This window comes from Drosophila santomea, chromosome 2R (assembly GCF_016746245.2).
Source record: "Drosophila santomea strain STO CAGO 1482 chromosome 2R, Prin_Dsan_1.1, whole genome shotgun sequence".
Classification (NCBI taxonomy): Eukaryota; Metazoa; Arthropoda; class Insecta; order Diptera; family Drosophilidae; genus Drosophila; species Drosophila santomea.
In genome coordinates, this window is record NC_053017.2 from 21,345,897 (window position 1) to 21,364,214 (window position 18,318).

The following is an 18,318-nucleotide window of genomic DNA, read 5'->3' on the forward strand; positions in this document are numbered from 1 at the left end:
TTGTTTACAACTATATTAAGTTCTTTTTTTTTATTTAAATATTGCGTATTTATTGATTGAAAATTTTCTAATTGTTGAAAATTTGATTTTCCTCAAAATTAAATATTTTAAACTTAGTCAAATCATATTCAGATAATTGTTTTATACAACAATATTGAGAAATGGCGATGAATGCTTAATTTTATTTAATGTTGATGTAACACCGATGTACAAATTGATGAATCATTAACTCCTAGGAAGCCAATAATTTCAAAATTGATCATGTTCTGAATGGATTGATGATTCAGCATTAATGATTCTGGTTTGCGGAGTCATCGATGAACGTAGAACATCAAGGCACAGATCAAGTTATACTACTCCAATTAGAAGAAATATGTAGAGAAGAAACATTTGTTTATTTTGTAATAAATAAACTGAAAATTAAATGTGAATATATTTTGAAATATTTCGCAGCCTTAAAACTTAAGATGAAATATTGCGGTCGCAGCGATCAACTCGATTACTTCCGTGTGTCCGAGCACAATTAAATCATGCATACTCGTATGTACAATGCATGTACATTCGTACACATGTACATGGTTCTTTAACCGATATTAATACCTGACACTGTATGAAAATGCAAGTGCATGTTCCGCTGCGTCATTCCGTAGATAAATAGTATGGAGTACATATATACATCGTACTTGTATCTGTCAATATGTATAGTTATCTCTATATTCTCGCATAATAATTGAGTGCTCTACGTTAACTGCACGCCAGTTTTGCATATTATACGAGATCTTGTATTTGGCAGCATAGTGCCTGCATACATATATGTATGTAGGTGTAGCCATGCATATAATATAAGATATTTACGTATAATATTCAGATTTTCCGCACTTAAAAGCGTTCGGAATCGTCTGAAATAAACAGAAGACGGATTGATATTCATGCGCACATACATTACACGCATATATACGAGCATTTGTATTTATTCTCGACAGTATGTGTACACAGCACACGTACAGATTAAGCAGCCATATGATTAATACATAGTGGAACAGCTGATTCATAAGCGTACATGTACACACCCCTCCTGCACCCTCCCCGCAAGTCCAGTTACTCACACACCAGCTGGTTGATATCACACACACACACACACACACACACGCTCTCGCAAAACCTGCGCTCTTTCGCTCTCTGGCACGCACACAACGACAGCGCGTATATCTGTTGCTGCATGGGTGCATGTATCTGTATATGTATATGTACGTGCTGCGGAATCGAATCAAATCGTAAGTAAAGTAAACTTTGCAGTCAGTTCACTTGAACAGCTGTGAGCGATCGACGTTGGTCGGGAAGCAATCACAAACACAAACACAAGCACACGCACCCACACAGAGAGAGCAGAGCCATATATGCTGTATATGCAAGGCATATATGCATAATTACATACAGCGCAGTACATGGGGGCTGCATAAGAAACAAGCACAACAAAATCACAAATACACAAATGTACAACAAAATACGTAAAAACGTAAAATCTTTTGCGTAGTTCATTCGCTCGCGTCGCGCTCGTTTCTTCACTTACTCCACTCCACTCCACTCCAATCCGATTCCACTTCCAATCCAAACCCAACTCGTATCTCATCGCTTCGGTTTCGTTGCGTTGCGTTGCGCTGCGCCGAGAGTTTCGTTTCGTTTTCGGTGCTTCTTCAGTTCACAGTTCAGTTCAGTTCGGTTGGGATTCAGTTGGATTCGAATCGATGTTTAGTGTAGATTGGCCAGGACACGGAGGACCCAACTCAACTAAACGCGGCGTGTAGAACCATTCAAACTAACTAACTAAGTCTAGTAACTCTGTCTAGAAACCTGAGTGCGTGTAAACCGTGGCAGCCAAAGAGCTGAGATATAAGCAACCGATCCCGCTTATTGTCGAGTGATAACACCGAGACCGAGATTGGCCAGAAGCCAGAAACATTCGGAACCAGCTGGAGTTCAAACATCAAAACATTATCAAAACATTTGTGTTTCAAAATCAACACGTAAACGTAAAGCAAACAAACACAGTCGAAAGCGCGAGTGCAGCAGTATTAGTAGTGACCACACACAGATACACACACACACACACACACACACATATCATTACATACGTGTGTAACTCTCTGCACATAAATGCGAGCCAATCTATTTAATTCAGTTTCAGTGCATTTATAAATTAATAAAATTTACCAAGTGCGAGAGTGAGGGAGCGACACGGACACGCACACCTATGCAAGCTCATTACACGGACGCAGCGAACGTGAGTCTTGGAATATTGCAAACAACAACAACAAAAGCAGTAGCAGCAGCAACAGCAACAACAACAAAACATAAAGCGAAACAGCAAAAAATAAATAAATAACGAGGAACCAGTTTCACCTTGAGGAGCAATACCTAGTGCACACTCGCACTCACACACGCGCAGCGCACATGTGCAGCAGTGTGCGCCAAATGAAACAGAAACAGCCCGATCTTACTGCGACCACGGACACATAGTGCATATAGTGCACATAGTACACATAGTACACATAGTGCACAGCCTAGAGTGCCCACAGTAGACATAGTGCCCACCACATAATTTCGTGATAAAGCCCCGGAGAACCGGAGCATCGGAGCATCGGAGAAACTGAGCGCTCCACCTTATCGGCAACCCACTGCCACTGGTTCGGCTACTATGCTCCAGCGGGGATCGGGACATCATCGCTGGGATAGAGACACCGAGGCCAGGACTGGGATGCAGTTGCAGCAGCGGCCCCAAACGCACTGAAAGATGATAGCTAAGCCCAACCAGGACACCACCACCACCACCGAACCACCATTGAGCTTGCGCCCCGGAACAGTGCCAACGGTTCCAGCAACCACCCCAGCCACATCGGCCAGACCAGTCACTTCAGCCAGACCAGCTACCATCCAGCGAAGGAATCCAGCCCCGAAAGCGGACTCACCACCCCACACTTTGCCACCGTTCTCGCCATCGCCATCGCCTTCGCTTTTGCCTTCGCCTTTGCCAGCGCAAAACCCAGAAGCGCAAAAAACACAAAGCCAGCCAGCTATTACTCATCCAGCGGCTGTGACTTCGCCTTCCGCGCCTGTTGCTGCAGCTGCACCGAAGCGCCCCAAGACCCCGGAACCCCGGAGCACCCACACTTACAGGCCCGACCACAGCCCCACCAGCAGCCAGCTCGTCACCCCCCCAACCGAATCCGAATCCGAAATGGACGACGAAAGATCTCCGAGCCACAGCGGCCATGAAATGACACTGAGCATGAACGGCATCGATTCCAGCCTGGTGTTCGGATCTGCACGGGTTCCTGTCAACTCCAGCACCCCGTACTCGGATGCGACTCGAGTGAGTAACACTGTGTCTACACTGAGGGAAATTGGGTGCTTGACGATTTTGTGCTTTAACAGAGGTAGGCCTGATCTTCCATACCATTTACCCAGAAATCAGTTTCTGTCCGAACAGGCGGGGATTCATTTGGTGAAGTCACCATCACCATCACCATCACCATCACCATTAGGCCATTCGTCCGATAGGAATATCCGCTCCATCACCACGACAGCGATGCCGTTCTTATCGCCTCTAATGGGAACTATTTATGTAGATAATCGCACCCAGCTGTCTCGGTCTCGGCAAGGCGAACTTGGTTGATATTCGGCAGGGAGACCTACTTAGAGAGCCCACACAAATACTTTGCAGGCCGGACAGGTCAACAAAAGTTTGACTGATAAGATTCGTCAAGATTAGATTCAAGTTTTTTGCGATTATTTTCTTTGTTTACAAATACCAGCAGGCAAAACAATAATGGCAGATTAGCAATTGAATTGTAGCTCAAACTCTCTGCTGACTTATTATGATGAAATAGCCAGGATTGATGGATGTTTAAGTGCTGATGAGTCCCGACCATGGATACACGGATACATAGATACATAGATCCATAGATATACGGATACATAGATACATAGATACACGGATTCATTCGTGGAGCGCATGGAAGTGCAGTTTTTGTCCCCGTGCATTTCATTTACGGGGCGGTTGTACCCGCGTTTCGTTTCCCCGATGACTCACAGTATTTGTCGAGCTTGCATATATGTATGTATGTATGTAGCCTGTAGATATGTATGTATATGTATCTGGTGCCAGAGTGCGGATGGATATGGATATGTTGGTCGGGCGGATAGTACTTTTATATTTTGTGAGCAATACGTCGTACGCTGATATGATTTCGTCGGAACCGCTCGCCAGTTCCCTATGGCGATCTACCCATCTACCCATCTATTCGTCATCTTGTTTACCGGCCACCTGGGCGGGGAAATCAAGAACGCACTATCTACCTAACTGGAAATTCGAAATTTAGCAAATGAGCGTAGTATTCGAGTGCGACTCACCACACTCACAGCACTCACAGCACTCATAGCACATTTGGTGCATTGACCTTGCTTAGCAGTTTGTTTTTTACGGTTATTAGTGCGGACGGATGGAGGAGGCAATGGCTTCGCCTTTGCCATTGCCTTTCGCCTTTGGCGTCACGAACAGAACGCTCAATTGCGTATTACTCGCATATATAAAACTGGCAACTGGCAACTGGGAACAGGGCATTGGGAAGCGGGTACACACGAACTGAGTCGTTGACTTCTGCGACTACATGTTTATCTGTGCTGCAAAAAAAAGCATGTTTAATATAGTATTCAAGCTGATGACCTTAGGATCTAAGCGTAAGAACGGTTAAAATCGAAAGCCCCAGCCCCAGCCCCATTTCATCACTTTTACTTGTTCCCCGAAGAGCGAGCGCACATAGATACATCGCTGCATGTGTTTGTGTATCTGTAAATGTATCTGTATCTGTATCTGTATGGCACGGATGCGGGTGTCTGCAAACTGGAGCCCTTCTGCTCCCTGCTCCTCGCATCCGTGGTATGTGTGTGTTTGTGTGCTTTGGGCCCGGGTGTGAGTGCGAGTGTGTTGTGTTGTGTCTACAAGAGTCGGGCTGCTTATTAGACTTGAACTGAACCGTCTGACTGACGACGTCGGCGACATTGAGAGTGAGTTGAGTTTCGGAGCAGAGTTGCGAGGGCAAAGGCAACAGCAACAGCAACAGAATGGCAGAGTGGCAGTGGCAGTGGCAGTGGCAATGGCTGAGGCAATGGCCGATGGAGCATCGCATCCCGTCGGCCCCAATACCACGTCTGCTCCACTCAGCCCGCTCAGCTTTCGCAGCGCGAGTCGGTTCAGCTCGGAGCGCCAAGGGTATCGCCTCTGCTTCGGATGTGGATGAACTCGCGAGGTGCACGAACTGCTGCAAGGTCGAAGTTAACGCTATTAATAGGTGGTTTCTGCCGTCTCTCGCGGCGTGAATAAAACGGTTATTCACATTGGCCAAACGAGGCGGCGCGTCACCACCGCTATGACCTATTCCAAGTCAGTCTTCCTGGCCTCGCGAGCCCAGTTTCCACATGGCTACTCATAACATGAGATCAGCCTGGATCGGATGGTCAACTGATTGGAATGGTTGGGTTGGTCGGAATGTTTAGGGAACAGATGAAGGGGCTACCAGGAAGCGGACCCACTTGTCCGAGCATCTCAACAGTCGAACAGAAACACACACACCGAGCAGAAACACATTTCAATACAAGTGCACACAGACACGACACAAACCATATTTCGTTTTAGGAGCGTTTTATTAACCTTGGCGAGGGACATTGAACTTCAAACGCTGCGGATACGTATTTCGCACAGATACAAACGCATGCATACCGCCATAGACAAGGCGGTATACGCGGTGCATGTACGATATATGTCGGCCACACAGCCGAACTGCTCAGATGTACTATATAATAAGTGCATATACATATATGTGTATATGTACATATATATTGTACACCACTGGCGTGAATTTGTTTCCTAACTCTTTATCTGCGATACGTTAATATGCAGTCAGTCGGCATTTATATACGCAGGTACAATAGGTAAATGTGTTTTTCGCATGAACGAATTAACGGAGCGTATCTGTCTACATATTTGCGGTTTCCGAAAGCTGAAGCAAATTTCGTTGTTCCATAACTTTGTGGAAACAAGGGAGTGCAGTAATTTATGGGCTCTGAAATGCCGGAAGTATATTCAATATTACTCACTCACTCACTCACTTTCCTTCCACTTTTCGCCTGGCCTAGGGTAATATCTATGGGCTTAGCTGGGTGGGGATTACCAAGCACATCTAAGATACCTATAACTACCTACCACTTGTGCTGATATGATCCAACAACATTGGAGCGATAGTAAAACCCCGCTTTCCCTTCCTCTCCTTTGCAGACCAAGAAACATTCGCCCGGCCATATCAAGCGACCCATGAACGCCTTCATGGTGTGGAGCCAGATGGAGCGGCGCAAGATCTGCGAGCGGACTCCGGACCTGCACAACGCGGAGATCTCCAAGGAGCTGGGCCGCCGGTGGCAGCTGCTCAGCAAGGACGACAAGCAGCCGTACATCATCGAGGCGGAGAAGCTGCGCAAGCTGCACATGATCGAGTATCCGAACTACAAGTACAGGCCCCAGAAGAAGCAGACGCGCTCCCCGGGATCGCTGAAGCCCAACCAGGACGCGGACGGCTGCGAAGCCAGAAATGACACGCCCAACAACAACAACAACAACTCACTGACCACACTTGCAATTAATGGAACCACCAACACTGCCGGCCGGAAAAGCAAAAGATCTACCTCTACATGTCAATCGGGTTCCGCTTCGAAACGATTGAGGAACGACTCGGGTGATACCTCCAAGCCTAAGTACGAAGTTAAGTTGGAGTCTGCTGAGCAGCTCAACTCCGCGGATATTATACTACCCTCAGCCGATAATCTGTTAAGCTATCAATCGTCTGAATACTTACCTCTAAGCACGCACAGCAACGCCGACTGCGACGAGAAGCTGCACTCAGAGCTGAGCTCGGGTCCGCTGGAGCAGCGGGAGAACCTGTCGGAGGTGGTCCACCGGTTCCTGCCGCTCTTCCTCGGCGGCAACGAGGACTCGCAGCTGGGTGTGAGTAGCCTGGCGCAGAGCCAACACAACCAGTCGGATCCCACCGCAGGATTGATGGACAACCTCTCCGGTATCAGCCCCATCAACGACCGCGAGGAGCTCTCCGAGGAGGTGATGCGGTACCTGCCCTACCTGGAGGTGAATCCCACGAGCGACGGCCTCACCCTCAAGGTGGAGTCCAGCCTGCTGGACAATCCGCTCAACGAGCCCGTGTTCGACTCCGAAGACAACATTGTGAACGACGCCAACTTGCACTCGGCCAGCCATCAAATACCTCCATATGTGCCTGACAGCCACGATTGCTTTGCGGAGGACTGCGGCGGGGATAGCTCCTCGCACCAGGTGGAGTTCGAGGTGGCGCGGCCCCAGACGGTGACCATGACCATGACCTGCACGCTGCCCTACGGCGGACCGGACGGTGGGCACACATTCCAGGCCGACGACTTCAACGCGATCCCGTCGGCCGCCGAGGACAGCGAGTGCAGCATTCTGACCACCTCCAACTCGCCGCAGATCGGCTTCAACGGGAGCAGCTTCGTGGAGGCGGACGCCATCGGGAGCACTTGTACATACGCGCAACAAGACTACACCGGAAGTGTAATTGAAACACACAATGATCTCAACTACGCCGCACACGATAACAACGGAGCTCTGCTAGCCTACACATTTGAGGACTTGCCGCCTCAGCCAACCGGTAGTCATTTAGAGTTTAACACTAACAAGTACGAGTTTGCAAGTTATTATAAAATGTGAGAGATATTTAAGTTTGTGTAATTTATAACTAATCTAATTGTACGTTTATAATTTTACACCAAATTATATATAAAAATATGTATATGTATGCAGATAATACCATATATTCCATAAATTCTATATACATACAAAAAACGCGAGAATAAAATGCTTTGCATTGAAAATATTTACGTCGGAGCAGTCTCATTTACTGCGTAGTGGACTTGCATTCGAATGGGGGATTAACCTTGCGGCGATCAGCTAATTGTTCCCGAATACACTTAATAGGATCTCCAGCGGATCTCGCGAATTATCTACATATGTTTATTTACACGCACAAATATTTTACATAAATCATTGGTGGGCAACAGAACAGGATACAGAATGAGGCTAAACCATCATTAGTTGTTGTACACGATAAAATAATCCAGACAGTAAGGTAGTATACATTCGTTTCTCTTTCCGCATTTCCTGGTTGATTGCCTGGCTCTAGGCGAGCGGATTACAAGGTGCTTGCCTCGATATGTGGGATATTGTGTAGGTCGGTGTCGGGATTGGACCAGTAGTAGTAGGGGGGGCCCTGGCTGAAGCAGAATTTCATGTTGAGCGTCTCTCCATGATCCACGTAGTACATGAGATAGAAGTTGCACATCTCGTCCTCGTTCGTGGGACTGTCATGAATCCAGAGTTTGATTAAAAGCGTGTTCCAGCTGCATTCAGGTCACTGCGTACTTACCCTATTTTGGTTATTCGATGGCGGGTGCTCTCCATAGTACACCTCACGGCGACCTTATCTCCCTCGATTATGGGCTCCCTGCTGCTGGTGTTGTAGAACATCTGGGGCGTGAGGGGATCTCTCTTGCCCAGCTGCAGCCAATCCTGTCTGCCGTCGCTGTTCGTCCTCACCCGGTAGCCAGAGACCACCTTTCCCAGGCCGTGGGTGTGCACCCGGTACGCGAAAGGATGCAGGACCTTAGGCTCGTTCACCTCGCAAGCGCTTTCCAGGTGCTCCGTCTTCATGGCCGGAATCTGTCCATCCGTGCCCAGCAGCAGAGTTCCAGCCAGCTTTTTACGACTGTCAGGATAGGGCTAATTATTTTATGAATCACTTTTGTAACAAGGAACTTACGGCTCTTCTGTGTAATCCAGGAACACCCCAGAATCATCAGTGGAGCCATCTGAAAAAAAACACATTTATAGATCCTATTATTGAATGCATTCTAGTACTCACCTTTGAACTTGTCAATGTGGGCATAGTGCACCTGCAGTACCAGGTACTTGATGGGCGAGTTCTTGCCCACCTTGAAACCCACTCCCTCGGGAAGATTCAACTTTTGAGCGTCTCTGGCCCAAGCGTAAACGATCTGTTGAGAGGTAAGTGTTAGTCCAGTAGATACGAATTAACTATTAGCACATTTGGATGCCGTTTAATGGCAAAAAAACAGAAAAACGATTTTCGCCAAAATTTCAATATTTACGATTGGTATTTTCGGTATAATTTGGCTAAAAATGGTCAGAAAGCGAAAAGAATTACAGTTTTTTACTCCTAATTACCAATACTAACCAACCAAATCGCTTTTTGACCGACTTTGTTAAAATAATTTTTTCACATTTTTTTGCATTTTTTGTAAGGGGTAACATCATCAAAAATTGCAAAAAATGTGAAGAAAATATATATTTTTTTTGAAAACACAGTTCGATTGGAATTTTAATTACGAGCTTAACGAGGTATGGCATTCCATATTTGGGCCACTATTTCGAATGCTGTGATAAAAATACTGATAATTATTTACTTAGAAAAACAGAAAAACGATTTTCAATATTACTAGATATTACATATTAACTAGATTTTATTAAATAAACATTTCGGAATGTTGGAAGTGGAAAATCTTTAATAAAAGCCCTATTAAGCAAGCAAACGAGCGGCTAATTAATTAATTTGTCTTTTGAAATTATCATTAATTTTAACTGCCAAGAATTTACTTATGAATTATCCGAATTTTATGAATATACCTAATAATCACTTTTAAAAGTAATACAAGCTAACACGTTCTGTTCTGTCACAACAAGACAAAATCTGCCTTTGAAACCGACTTTTAGAGTTCCCCCTTAAAATTATAATTTTCTATCACAAAACTGTCTTGCAGCATGTCGACTTCGATTTGCTGTAGATGCAACGAGGAGATTTGGCCCAGGGCAGTATGCAGCTCGGGCAAGACGTACCATCCGCACCACTTCACCTGCAAGGACTGCGGCTTGGTGGTGGATCCTACGCTGTTCTTCGCAGTGGACGACGACGTGGTTTGCAGCGAGTGCTATCTGGACAAGCATGCCGTCCGGTGCTCCGCGTGCCGGACTCCGATCCTTGAGCGCGGCATGGCTGCCGCGGAGTGCAAGTGGCACGAGAAGTGTTTCCGGTGCGTGAGCTGCAGAAAGTCGCTAGTCTCGACGAGCTTCTTTGAAGTGAACGGATACCTGTTCTGCAGGTCGCACTACCGAGAACTGTTTTCGTCCCGCTGCTCAGGCTGTGAGAAGCCCATTAATCGCCGAGCGGTGGTTGCGTTGAGCACCAAGTGGCATGCCAAGTGCTTCAAGTGCCACCTCTGTGGCAAAAAAATCAGCGCTCGGGAATTCTGGATCAAGAACGGACAACCCATTTGCCTAGCCTGTCAGCCTGTAGACTCGCAGCCCCGAAACTTGTCAACCCCATAAATGTGTAGTGTAGTGTCTATCTGGTGGCCTTTTTGGTGACATTTCCATACCTGGGAATTGGAGTGGGGTCCGCAGGGATTGGCGGACTCTTCTTGGGAAGCTCGGTTCATCTCGCCACAGTTCCTGTGCGCAACAATATGCATATATTTACGAGTCTATAAACATTCCTTGTAACTCACCAGGTGGTCTTCGAGGTTCCGGGCTCTCCGCATCCGTAGAGCAGCATATGGTGGGCCGTGTTCATGGTGGCATTGGGATTGAAGCCAACTAAAGGAAACAGGAAAGTTAGTTTACGTGTTTTCAAAGAATGTTACTTATTCGTAGGAACGTACCAATATAGTAGGTGGTAGTGGGGTCGACCTTGATGGGCGTGCACAAGTACAGATCGGGCTATATGCATATATATATATATTTGTTAGTTTTGTTAGAGAGAGTAGGCATATAGGATTAGTCAACAAGTATTATTCAAATAGGAGTATGGCCTTCAGTGGCTCTTTTGCCCTTTTTCGCCACCCTCGTAAAACAAATTCGTATCTACGGCGCAGGTTCGAGAAGTGCAATCTACAGGTTTCGGTTTCAGGGCCTTACATGTGGGTGTCGAATCGTGTGTATTCGACTATAACTGACCATATGGAAAATTTTGCACAGTACACTTATGGGTTTTCCCCGCGCGAAAGATATGGGAAAACCCAGAGCCACATATATGGAGCTAATTTTTCAAACTGATTGGGATTGTATGCGTACTGTTCATCTGTTCATCCATATGGAGCAAAATCATAAGGTGTAGTGTGTATGCCTAGTGTTTCTGGAACCTGGACTTACGGTTTGGGGGGAAACGTTGGGCATTAGGAATGGAAACGAAGCTATTGCGCCTGTTGCGGAGTTCGACTCGAGATTCTGTTGATAAAGGGAGTTTTGGTAATCCCCCTCTTTCACAAGGCCGTCCACACTTATCATTCCGATAAGCAGGAGCAGCCCCACGGCAGCGGCTACTTCGGATATGCGTGGCATTTTTCCCGTATTCGAACTTTATTCGAGTGTGCACTGCACTGAATACTTTTTAGAAAAAGAAAAACAGCCTTCCTGTTTGGAAGAACAATACGTTTTGTATTGCTCTCTCCGATATTTTTCCACACGTAGCTAGGCCCAGTTTATATATATGTAGGTGTATTCTAGGCAGTAATCGATACCCAGAGCCATTATATCGATGACGACGCCAGGGCTGCAGGTAAGCAGTGAGCGGTAAATTCAAAGATCAACCGGAAATTCACTTGTTTGCCTTAAAATAAATAAATACAATTGTTATTTCAAACTATTTAAATGCAGTGTTTGAAAAAACAGCTCAACGCATAAGGAAACCCCACAAAAGACTGCCCAATTAAACGGGGCTGCATTCCGTTCGACCCACTGGGGAATTCTCCTTTTCGCATGCGCCATTCAATTGATTTTCTACGAATAGAGTTCCCAATGTTTACGGTGCGCTCATTTGAATGTAGCTGCAGGCCTCAAGTTGGAACCGCTGGCACTTGGAAAACATCCAACGTTTAAATGGAGGACCAGGGCGACGTGACCGACCAAGCCGCTGGTAAGCTGAGTAGCTCGAATGCCCAGTGCTCCAGAAACCGATGTGCTAATGGTAAAAATGTTTCAAAACGTACACTCAAGAGCGGTACTCAATTATTTACAACCAATCGTGTAATTCCCAGATGACCCCATTATGGGCACCCAAAGCCAGAGTCGCCAGAACTCGTCCGGCATGCTGAACATGATGGACGCCAGCTCCTTCAGCATGCCGCCCCCCAATCTGCACTCCTCGAAGGTGATCAATCCGAATAAGGCGATATTCACCATCGACGCGAACACGGGACAAATCTTTATAGTGAACAACAAGGCCTGTCAGCTGCTGGGCTACACGTCCCAGGAGCTGAGGAACAAGGGATTCTTTGACCTGCTCAACGGAAAGACGGAGAGCCACATCTCCTCCCTGGCGGAGATGCAAATCGAAGGCGACGAGGGCCGGGTGGTCCTACTAAGTGGAAAGGTGATCGAGATGAAGACCAAGACGGGCAGCAAAATCCTGGTCTCGCTCTGGATCCGGCAGATCAGCAGCGATGGCAGACACATAGCCGTCGCGGAGCCTGTGGAGAGGCACATATGCCACATCAGCACCGATAGATCTGGAGTGATAACCTCCGTAGACTCCACCACGGCCACTATATTCTTTTACGAATCCATCGAAAGCGTTGTGGGCATCAGCATTGTCGCCCTTATCCCGTTCATAAAGCTCCCCGATCCGGAATGCCGTGAAATCCCTAAGAGCCTGCGGAAGCAGCGAGCTACTGGGCGAACCACGGATAATGTCAAGTTTCCCCTGTGCTTGCTTTTAGCCCTGGACGAGGATGCTTCCGCGGGTTACTCCCATTCGGGAAAAACCGGGTTAAACATCACCGTCTGGGTGTTCCAGAATCTCAGTGGCCTGATTGTGGTGGACGACATAGGGAACATACTGATGTGCAACCAGCCCTTCTCACTGCTGATGTTCGGATATGGCCAGGACAAGATAATGAACATGCATATATCCGCGATCCTGCCGAATTTCGGCAAGGACTCCCGCGAGGAGAAGAGCCCCAATGTGTCCAACACCTCGATAACCAGCAACGACTGGGAGCCGGACACGGATCCCTTCGTCGTGGACAACGACTCCTCGCTGCAATCCTGCAAGAAGAGCTCAACCAACCGGACGGCACCCAACAACGAACATTCTTCGGTGGCCGATGGCCACCTGAGCTGCAATCTGGAGAGCAGCAGTGGACTATTCTGCGATCTCCGCCAGCCAGATGATTGTACCATAGATGACATCCTTACACCTGTTAATGCCTCAAACAGTTTTCCCGCCGACGAGTTTGAGGCAGGATCGAACTCGCACGTGAATGAGTCGTCCCTGGATAAGGCGAAGTCCGTGTCCACAGAGACCTGTGATGCCTCCGGCAGCAATCCCGCCACCAGACTGCTTAGTTCCATTAACGGAAGCTTTGTGGGGGAGGCCATCCACGCCGATGGCTCCGTCATAGAGGTAGTCTACTCCGTGCTCCTCCAGATACTGCCGTGCTCCAACCGGGTGTACTGCATCTGGGTGTGCCGAAACCCCAGCACTCGGCTGGACGGCGAGAAGTACAACTATGCAAACCTAACGTCCACGTTCAACAGCATGGCCAGCACCGTAGAGCAATCGCTGGGCCAGGTGATAAAGACCACGGCTGCCCAAAACTCCAGCCGACCTAATTCTCTGTCCTTGGTGTCCAAGTACGAGGACGAATTGTACCTGGGTGACTACAGCAAATACTACACGTCCATTCGCCAGATCGGCAGGGGGGCCTATGGGTATGTGAACATGGCTTTCCGGAACACCGACCGCCTGCTGGTGATCACCAAGTTTATTCTCAAGGAGAAGCTCTGCTCTCAGTTTATGGTCAAGAGCCGCGACTGCAAGGAAGTTCCTATCGAGATCCATCTGCTGCAGACCCTGAACCACAAGAACATTGTGTCCGTTCTGGATGTTTTCGAAAACGATCTCTTCTACCAGCTGGTCATGGAGAAGCACGGATCCGGCATGGATCTATGGACGTTCATAGAGCGACGGCCCCTGATGGACGAAAAGCTGGGAAGCTACATTTTCCGGCAGGTGGCCGATGCCGTCAACTATCTGCACGAACAGAAGATCCTGCATCGGGACATCAAGGACGAGAACATTATAATCGACCAGAATTTCACCATCAAGCTGATTGACTTCGGATCGGCGACCTTCATGGAGGAGGGCAAATTCTTCTCCACGTTCTACGGCACGACGGAGTACTGCAGTCCGGAGGTGCTGGCCGGAAACAGATACGTGGGTCCCGAGCTGGAGATCTGGGCCCTTGGAGTGACTCTGTACGTTCTGATGTTTTTCGAAAATCCATTCATCGATGTGGAGGAGACATTAAAGGCCGAGATCCAAATACCGAAAGCTGTGTCCGAGCAGTTGAACCGTCTGCTGAGCTCCATGCTGAACAAGGATCCCAAGTACCGCTGCACCATGCACCAGTTAATCACCGATCCCTGGCTGACCCAGGAGGTGAATCCCTCTGCTTTCAGTTTCTCTTGGATAGTGCCGTGCAAGGCGCACGAGGCCAATCCGGATCTGTATTTCTCCGGCTACCTGTATTCCAGCACTTCGGTGCTGTCCACTATTTCGCCGCAGGAGAGCTTCTCCCACATCGAGGAGTCCTCGATTGGGGGCAGCGATGAGGCCAGACTGGCATCCCACAGGACCGGAAACAAGTTGTGCGTTAATGAAGGTACAGTACCTCTGCGTCTGCTGTGTATTTTGTGTTTAAAGGATCCTTTTGCCGTTCTAGCCAAGCACAACAAAATGGACACACTTTATGCGAAACAGTTCCAGCTAAACACCTCAGTGAGCAACCACGAGCTGAGGGCCTCGTTACCTGACTCCAGCCACCCAGAAATCGGGGGTTCCATATGCTCCTCGAAATCCGAGAACGATATATTCAAGAACAAGCTTCAGCCCTGCGTCTCCACTTACAACGTAGTCAGTCTGCACGACGTGAGCACGAAACCCAAGATGCTTGATCTAAAATGAAGTTCTGAATACGTTGTACATGTGTAAATCGAACCTGAGCATACTGTCATATGTAAATAGCAACATTTGTGAAAGGACAATTAAGGATTGCGGCGAAAGAGCATGTAGATGAATAAATCAATTAAATTGTTACTCTACGGGGTTTTAATCGAAATGATCTTACCTTTTATCGGTCGCAGGCAAATTGAATAAATTACAGTCCGCTCTAGCGCAACAAATAACTGAATAACACTTTAATAGCTTCATATGGAATCGTCACGATTTAACAACTTTCTATACACATACATAGAAACTACGAAAAGTAAGCGTTCAACTAAATATCATTATGGATTCTTGTGCGACTTGATTGACTGAGGTCAACTGCCCCACCAGATCGTACAATCACGTGGTCATACATGAACGTGATGGTATCAAACGGTGGGATTTGGAATGTTCTACCTGCCAACCATTACAATTATCCAGGTTTTAATGGTTCCTAAGTTTAAACAGCTCGCAAACTTTTTACAAATATATATACTGTAAGCGTAAGCCCGCTACAAAATGTTTCTAAAATATCGTATCGGTGTTGTCGTATTTGCGGTCCCAATATCCCCCGCTGTACAGCCAATCGTCGATTTTGGTATGGGGGTTAGTTGCGTACTTAAACCACCTGAAATGGGTATAGGCACAATGAGCAATCCACTCCAAAATAGCAATCAGACTTTTTTACCTGGGGGACCAGTCATCGCTATTGGTGGACTTCCTTTGTTTTCGTGTGTGCCTTTGTTTCTCCTCGAGGCGAGTCTTCTCCTTGGAGGCACCGTCCAAGTTCCCTTCCTCTAGGTGTAATATATCAGGTCGCAGTCGCGAATCGGTAGGGCATAGTGTCAGCGGTGGTTTCATGTTGCTATCCATGGCGTTAAGCTGCAGCGCAAAATGCGTAAACTGGTAGTACTGCAATGAGAGGGTAAACATGAGACCGCGATTCAGTGTTTCCGGGGAGATGTCCCACCTCGCTACAATTGGAAGGTCGGGGCTTACAGCTCCACAGGGTCGTCGAGTCAGGAATATCAAGTGAATATGCAGAGTCACTCTTTGGGATGTCGCCTTCCTGCTCCATGGGCGGGTAGCTATCGCTCTGAAATGTAATAATTTTTGAGATACTCCTCGCGGGTAACTCAAGAAAGTCTTACACTTACGTCTTGAATGGACAGGCTGCGAAATGAGTTAAGCTTAAAACTATTCAATTTCGAGAACATCTTCTTTGGCGTTCCGTTGGGGGAGCCATCGTAGTCATCGTTCTTCCTGGTTCCCTGCTTCAAAAACTGGACGTAGGACTCGGCAGAGCAGCATTTAATGAACTCGGTCCATTTGCCATAAAGGAAGTATATGTTGGTTTCACTAAGTTGATTTCCGGATTCGGATTAGCATTCTGTCGAACTTTTATGCAGTTATATTTACCTGGCATCCTTCACATATCCCTCTACTCGATGCAAGTTTTTGGCTCCAGATCCGGCGGACTTAAAGGTTAGACTTGCCACATGGCCAGTGGCGTAGTTAGTGATCTCCATCTTTCCATACTGCTCAATCCACAGTCTGCCCACAATTATGTTGTGAACGCAGCAATTGACATTAGTCCAGCTGTAACTTTCGTTCCATCTAAAAACACTTAGGTAAGTATACTTTCACAAATCGTATACGGGGGGGAAACCTACTTCGGAAACTCAACGGTCACAGTTCCCTTGGGATTCACCTCAACACTCTTGCCCCAAAACTTGATTTTTGGACTAATCGTGCCGTGAAACTTGAAGTCCTTGGATTCTGCGTGAAATGCAGATACTGGAGGATGGTGGGACACCTGCTCGCAGACGATTCGATAGTCGCCCCTCTGCAGCTCGTATGTTTCCCCAAGAAGAGGGTTAAAAGGTTTTCCCAGGCGCTCCCAGTTGGAGGCTAATGCTGATACGGCAAAGGCTGAAAAATAATTTTTATCAATAAGGAAGATAAATCTTTCAGTCTTGTATAAGATATGTGTATATTTTAAGATATGAAGACTCATTATTGAGTGTGGAAAAGGAATCCATTACCACAGACAATACGTTTTGGCTAGTTCTCAAGAGTAATAGCCTTATCATTAGTGGTCAATAAATAAACCATAACCAGCGAGTACTCTATAAGGCATATCAACTTTTCCAGATACAGACAGTCTATAATAATTTGAACATCACGACAGTTTCAGGGATCGAAGTACTTTTGGAAAATAACGCTGATCAATAACCGGTGGTTTGATACGGCGTAACCCTTGATAACACTCACCCGCCACGTATTTCATCCGGTCTGCCGGGCATTCCTGGTGAGCGGCTTCGGTGAGCAGTTGTGCGTACTCCATGTACTCGCAGAGCCTCTGGATGAAGCTAAGTGGTTCGTTCAGCATGACCGGCATGGTGATTTTGCTCAGGTCCTTGCCGATGCAGTTCTTCAGAATGGCCCAGATGCTAACCTCCTTGCGGGATATCATCGGGGCCGGAAGCTCAGTTCTATGGGTGATAAGATACGGCGGGGATGAGTAATGTCGCCCGGAGTCACTCGAACTACGCACCTTTCCACATGCTCCGCGTAGTCGCCCTCTGCCATGTTGGGTGTGGAATCAGGTGCAACTTTAACCGACTGGAATCAGATTGCTATAGGGTGTCGTTGTGGGTTAATTGACTGCTAGTTGACCCTCTGCTGTGGAGACCAATTAGTTTACGCACGGAAAGACATGTGAGTGGAATTGTTGTGTGTTGCGGGGCCAACGATGGCCAGTCCGATATCTGGGCAGGATTAGACTCTGAAGGTGAAGGTGAGATAAGCCGATAAGTTTGGCTGTGGGAGTGGGTACATAAACACCTGGGCGATTCATACCTTTTATTCTCTCCCTACGTTTTCGTTTTCAATTTCGATGGATTGTAATCTTGTGACCAGGGCTTGTCACTCATTGATTTCTCTGCTGTTAATGAACGCTGGGTTTGTGAGTTATGTGAGTGCGCTGAGATCTGCTTTGCTTCGCCTCACATCGCGACGAAACTGAATTTCCTATTGAGCTAATTGAGGTGTTTGCGTGTTGTACCTAGCACTTACTCTAAGGTATAAGCTGTGCACGAAAATTTAATCAATAGTGATAAGAAAGCTTTCGCCAGCTTTCCAAGAGCGAGCTTTCGCAGGG

At 47.1% G+C, this 18,318-nt stretch overlaps 5 protein-coding genes across 6 annotated transcripts; 3 read left to right on the plus strand and 2 right to left on the minus strand.

Annotated features, from left to right (window-relative positions):
• Positions 1 to 1,298: 1,298 nt before the first annotated feature.
• On the plus strand, positions 1,299 to 7,949 carry LOC120444643 (putative transcription factor SOX-14). Its single transcript, XM_039624468.2, has 2 exons — positions 1,299 to 3,370; positions 6,332 to 7,949. The coding sequence occupies exons 1-2, from the start codon at positions 2,792 to 2,794 to the stop codon at positions 7,805 to 7,807; spliced, it is 2,055 nt and encodes a 684-aa protein (XP_039480402.1). The 5' UTR covers positions 1,299 to 2,791; the 3' UTR covers positions 7,808 to 7,949.
• A 138-nt stretch (positions 7,950 to 8,087) lies between these two features.
• Positions 8,088 to 11,641, minus strand: LOC120444644 (peptidylglycine alpha-hydroxylating monooxygenase). The gene is made up of 8 exons (XM_039624469.2): positions 11,321 to 11,641; positions 10,831 to 10,888; positions 10,678 to 10,765; positions 10,549 to 10,621; positions 9,018 to 9,150; positions 8,916 to 8,964; positions 8,523 to 8,861; positions 8,088 to 8,457 (listed from the first exon to the last, which is right to left on the minus strand). Exons 1-8 carry the CDS (start codon positions 11,507 to 11,509, stop codon positions 8,289 to 8,291), a joined length of 1,098 nt encoding a protein of 365 aa, XP_039480403.1. The 5' UTR covers positions 11,510 to 11,641; the 3' UTR covers positions 8,088 to 8,288.
• LOC120444645 (paxillin) lies at positions 9,801 to 10,517 on the plus strand. Its single transcript, XM_039624470.1, has one exon. The coding sequence runs from the start codon at positions 9,935 to 9,937 to the stop codon at positions 10,496 to 10,498; it is 564 nt and encodes a 187-aa protein (XP_039480404.1). The 5' UTR covers positions 9,801 to 9,934; the 3' UTR covers positions 10,499 to 10,517.
• A 328-nt stretch (positions 11,642 to 11,969) lies between the features above and the next one.
• On the plus strand, positions 11,970 to 15,270 carry LOC120445955 (PAS domain-containing serine/threonine-protein kinase). The gene is made up of 3 exons (XM_039626642.1): positions 11,970 to 12,134; positions 12,205 to 14,832; positions 14,893 to 15,270. Exons 1-3 carry the CDS (start codon positions 12,047 to 12,049, stop codon positions 15,132 to 15,134), a joined length of 2,958 nt encoding a protein of 985 aa, XP_039482576.1. The 5' UTR covers positions 11,970 to 12,046; the 3' UTR covers positions 15,135 to 15,270.
• A 68-nt stretch (positions 15,271 to 15,338) lies between these two features.
• On the minus strand, positions 15,339 to 18,257 carry LOC120445956 (oxysterol-binding protein-related protein 2). 2 transcript variants are annotated; one of them, XM_039626644.2, is made up of 9 exons: positions 18,018 to 18,257; positions 17,713 to 17,943; positions 17,430 to 17,650; positions 16,829 to 17,087; positions 16,575 to 16,772; positions 16,307 to 16,514; positions 16,126 to 16,251; positions 15,844 to 16,067; positions 15,339 to 15,783 (listed from the first exon to the last, which is right to left on the minus strand). In XM_039626644.2, exons 2-9 carry the CDS (start codon positions 17,745 to 17,747, stop codon positions 15,681 to 15,683), a joined length of 1,374 nt encoding a protein of 457 aa, XP_039482578.1. In that variant the 5' UTR covers positions 17,748 to 17,943; positions 18,018 to 18,257; the 3' UTR covers positions 15,339 to 15,680. The 2 variants fall into 2 exon arrangements, with proteins under 2 accessions (XP_039482578.1, XP_039482579.1); XM_039626645.2 differs by having other exon boundaries at positions 16,313 to 16,514; positions 18,018 to 18,256.
• Between the last annotated feature and the right edge of the window lie 61 nt (positions 18,258 to 18,318).

What these genes read in the sequence shown, in the direction of transcription:
- LOC120444643 (XM_039624468.2), top strand. Translation starts at nt 2,792, where the DNA reads ATGATAGCTAAGCCCAACCAGGACACCACCACCACCACCGAACCACCA. An exon ending in CGTACTCGGATGCGACTCGA is followed by an intron (nt 3,371 to 6,331) that starts GTGAGTAACACT and finishes TCTCCTTTGCAG; the next exon opens with ACCAAGAAACATTCGCCCGG.
- LOC120444645 (XM_039624470.1), top strand. Translation starts at nt 9,935, where the DNA reads ATGTCGACTTCGATTTGCTGTAGATGCAACGAGGAGATTTGGCCCAGG.
- LOC120444644 (XM_039624469.2), bottom strand. Translation starts at nt 11,509, where the DNA reads ATGCCACGCATATCCGAAGTAGCCGCTGCCGTGGGGCTGCTCCTGCTT. An exon ending in CCAACGTTTCCCCCCAAACC is followed by an intron (nt 10,889 to 11,320) that starts GTAAGTCCAGGT and finishes ATATGCATATAG; the next exon opens with CCCGATCTGTACTTGTGCAC. An exon ending in CACTACCACCTACTATATTG is followed by an intron (nt 10,766 to 10,830) that starts GTACGTTCCTAC and finishes TGTTTCCTTTAG; the next exon opens with TTGGCTTCAATCCCAATGCC.
- LOC120445955 (XM_039626642.1), top strand. Translation starts at nt 12,047, where the DNA reads ATGGAGGACCAGGGCGACGTGACCGACCAAGCCGCTGGTAAGCTGAGT. An exon ending in CAGAAACCGATGTGCTAATG is followed by an intron (nt 12,135 to 12,204) that starts GTAAAAATGTTT and finishes TGTAATTCCCAG; the next exon opens with ATGACCCCATTATGGGCACC. An exon ending in CAAGTTGTGCGTTAATGAAG is followed by an intron (nt 14,833 to 14,892) that starts GTACAGTACCTC and finishes TTGCCGTTCTAG; the next exon opens with CCAAGCACAACAAAATGGAC.
- LOC120445956 (XM_039626644.2), bottom strand. Translation starts at nt 17,747, where the DNA reads ATGGCAGAGGGCGACTACGCGGAGCATGTGGAAAG. An exon ending in GGATATGTGAAGGATGCCAG is followed by an intron (nt 16,515 to 16,574) that starts GTAAATATAACT and finishes AAATCAACTTAG; the next exon opens with TGAAACCAACATATACTTCC. An exon ending in GACCTTCCAATTGTAGCGAG is followed by an intron (nt 16,068 to 16,125) that starts GTGGGACATCTC and finishes CTCTCATTGCAG; the next exon opens with TACTACCAGTTTACGCATTT.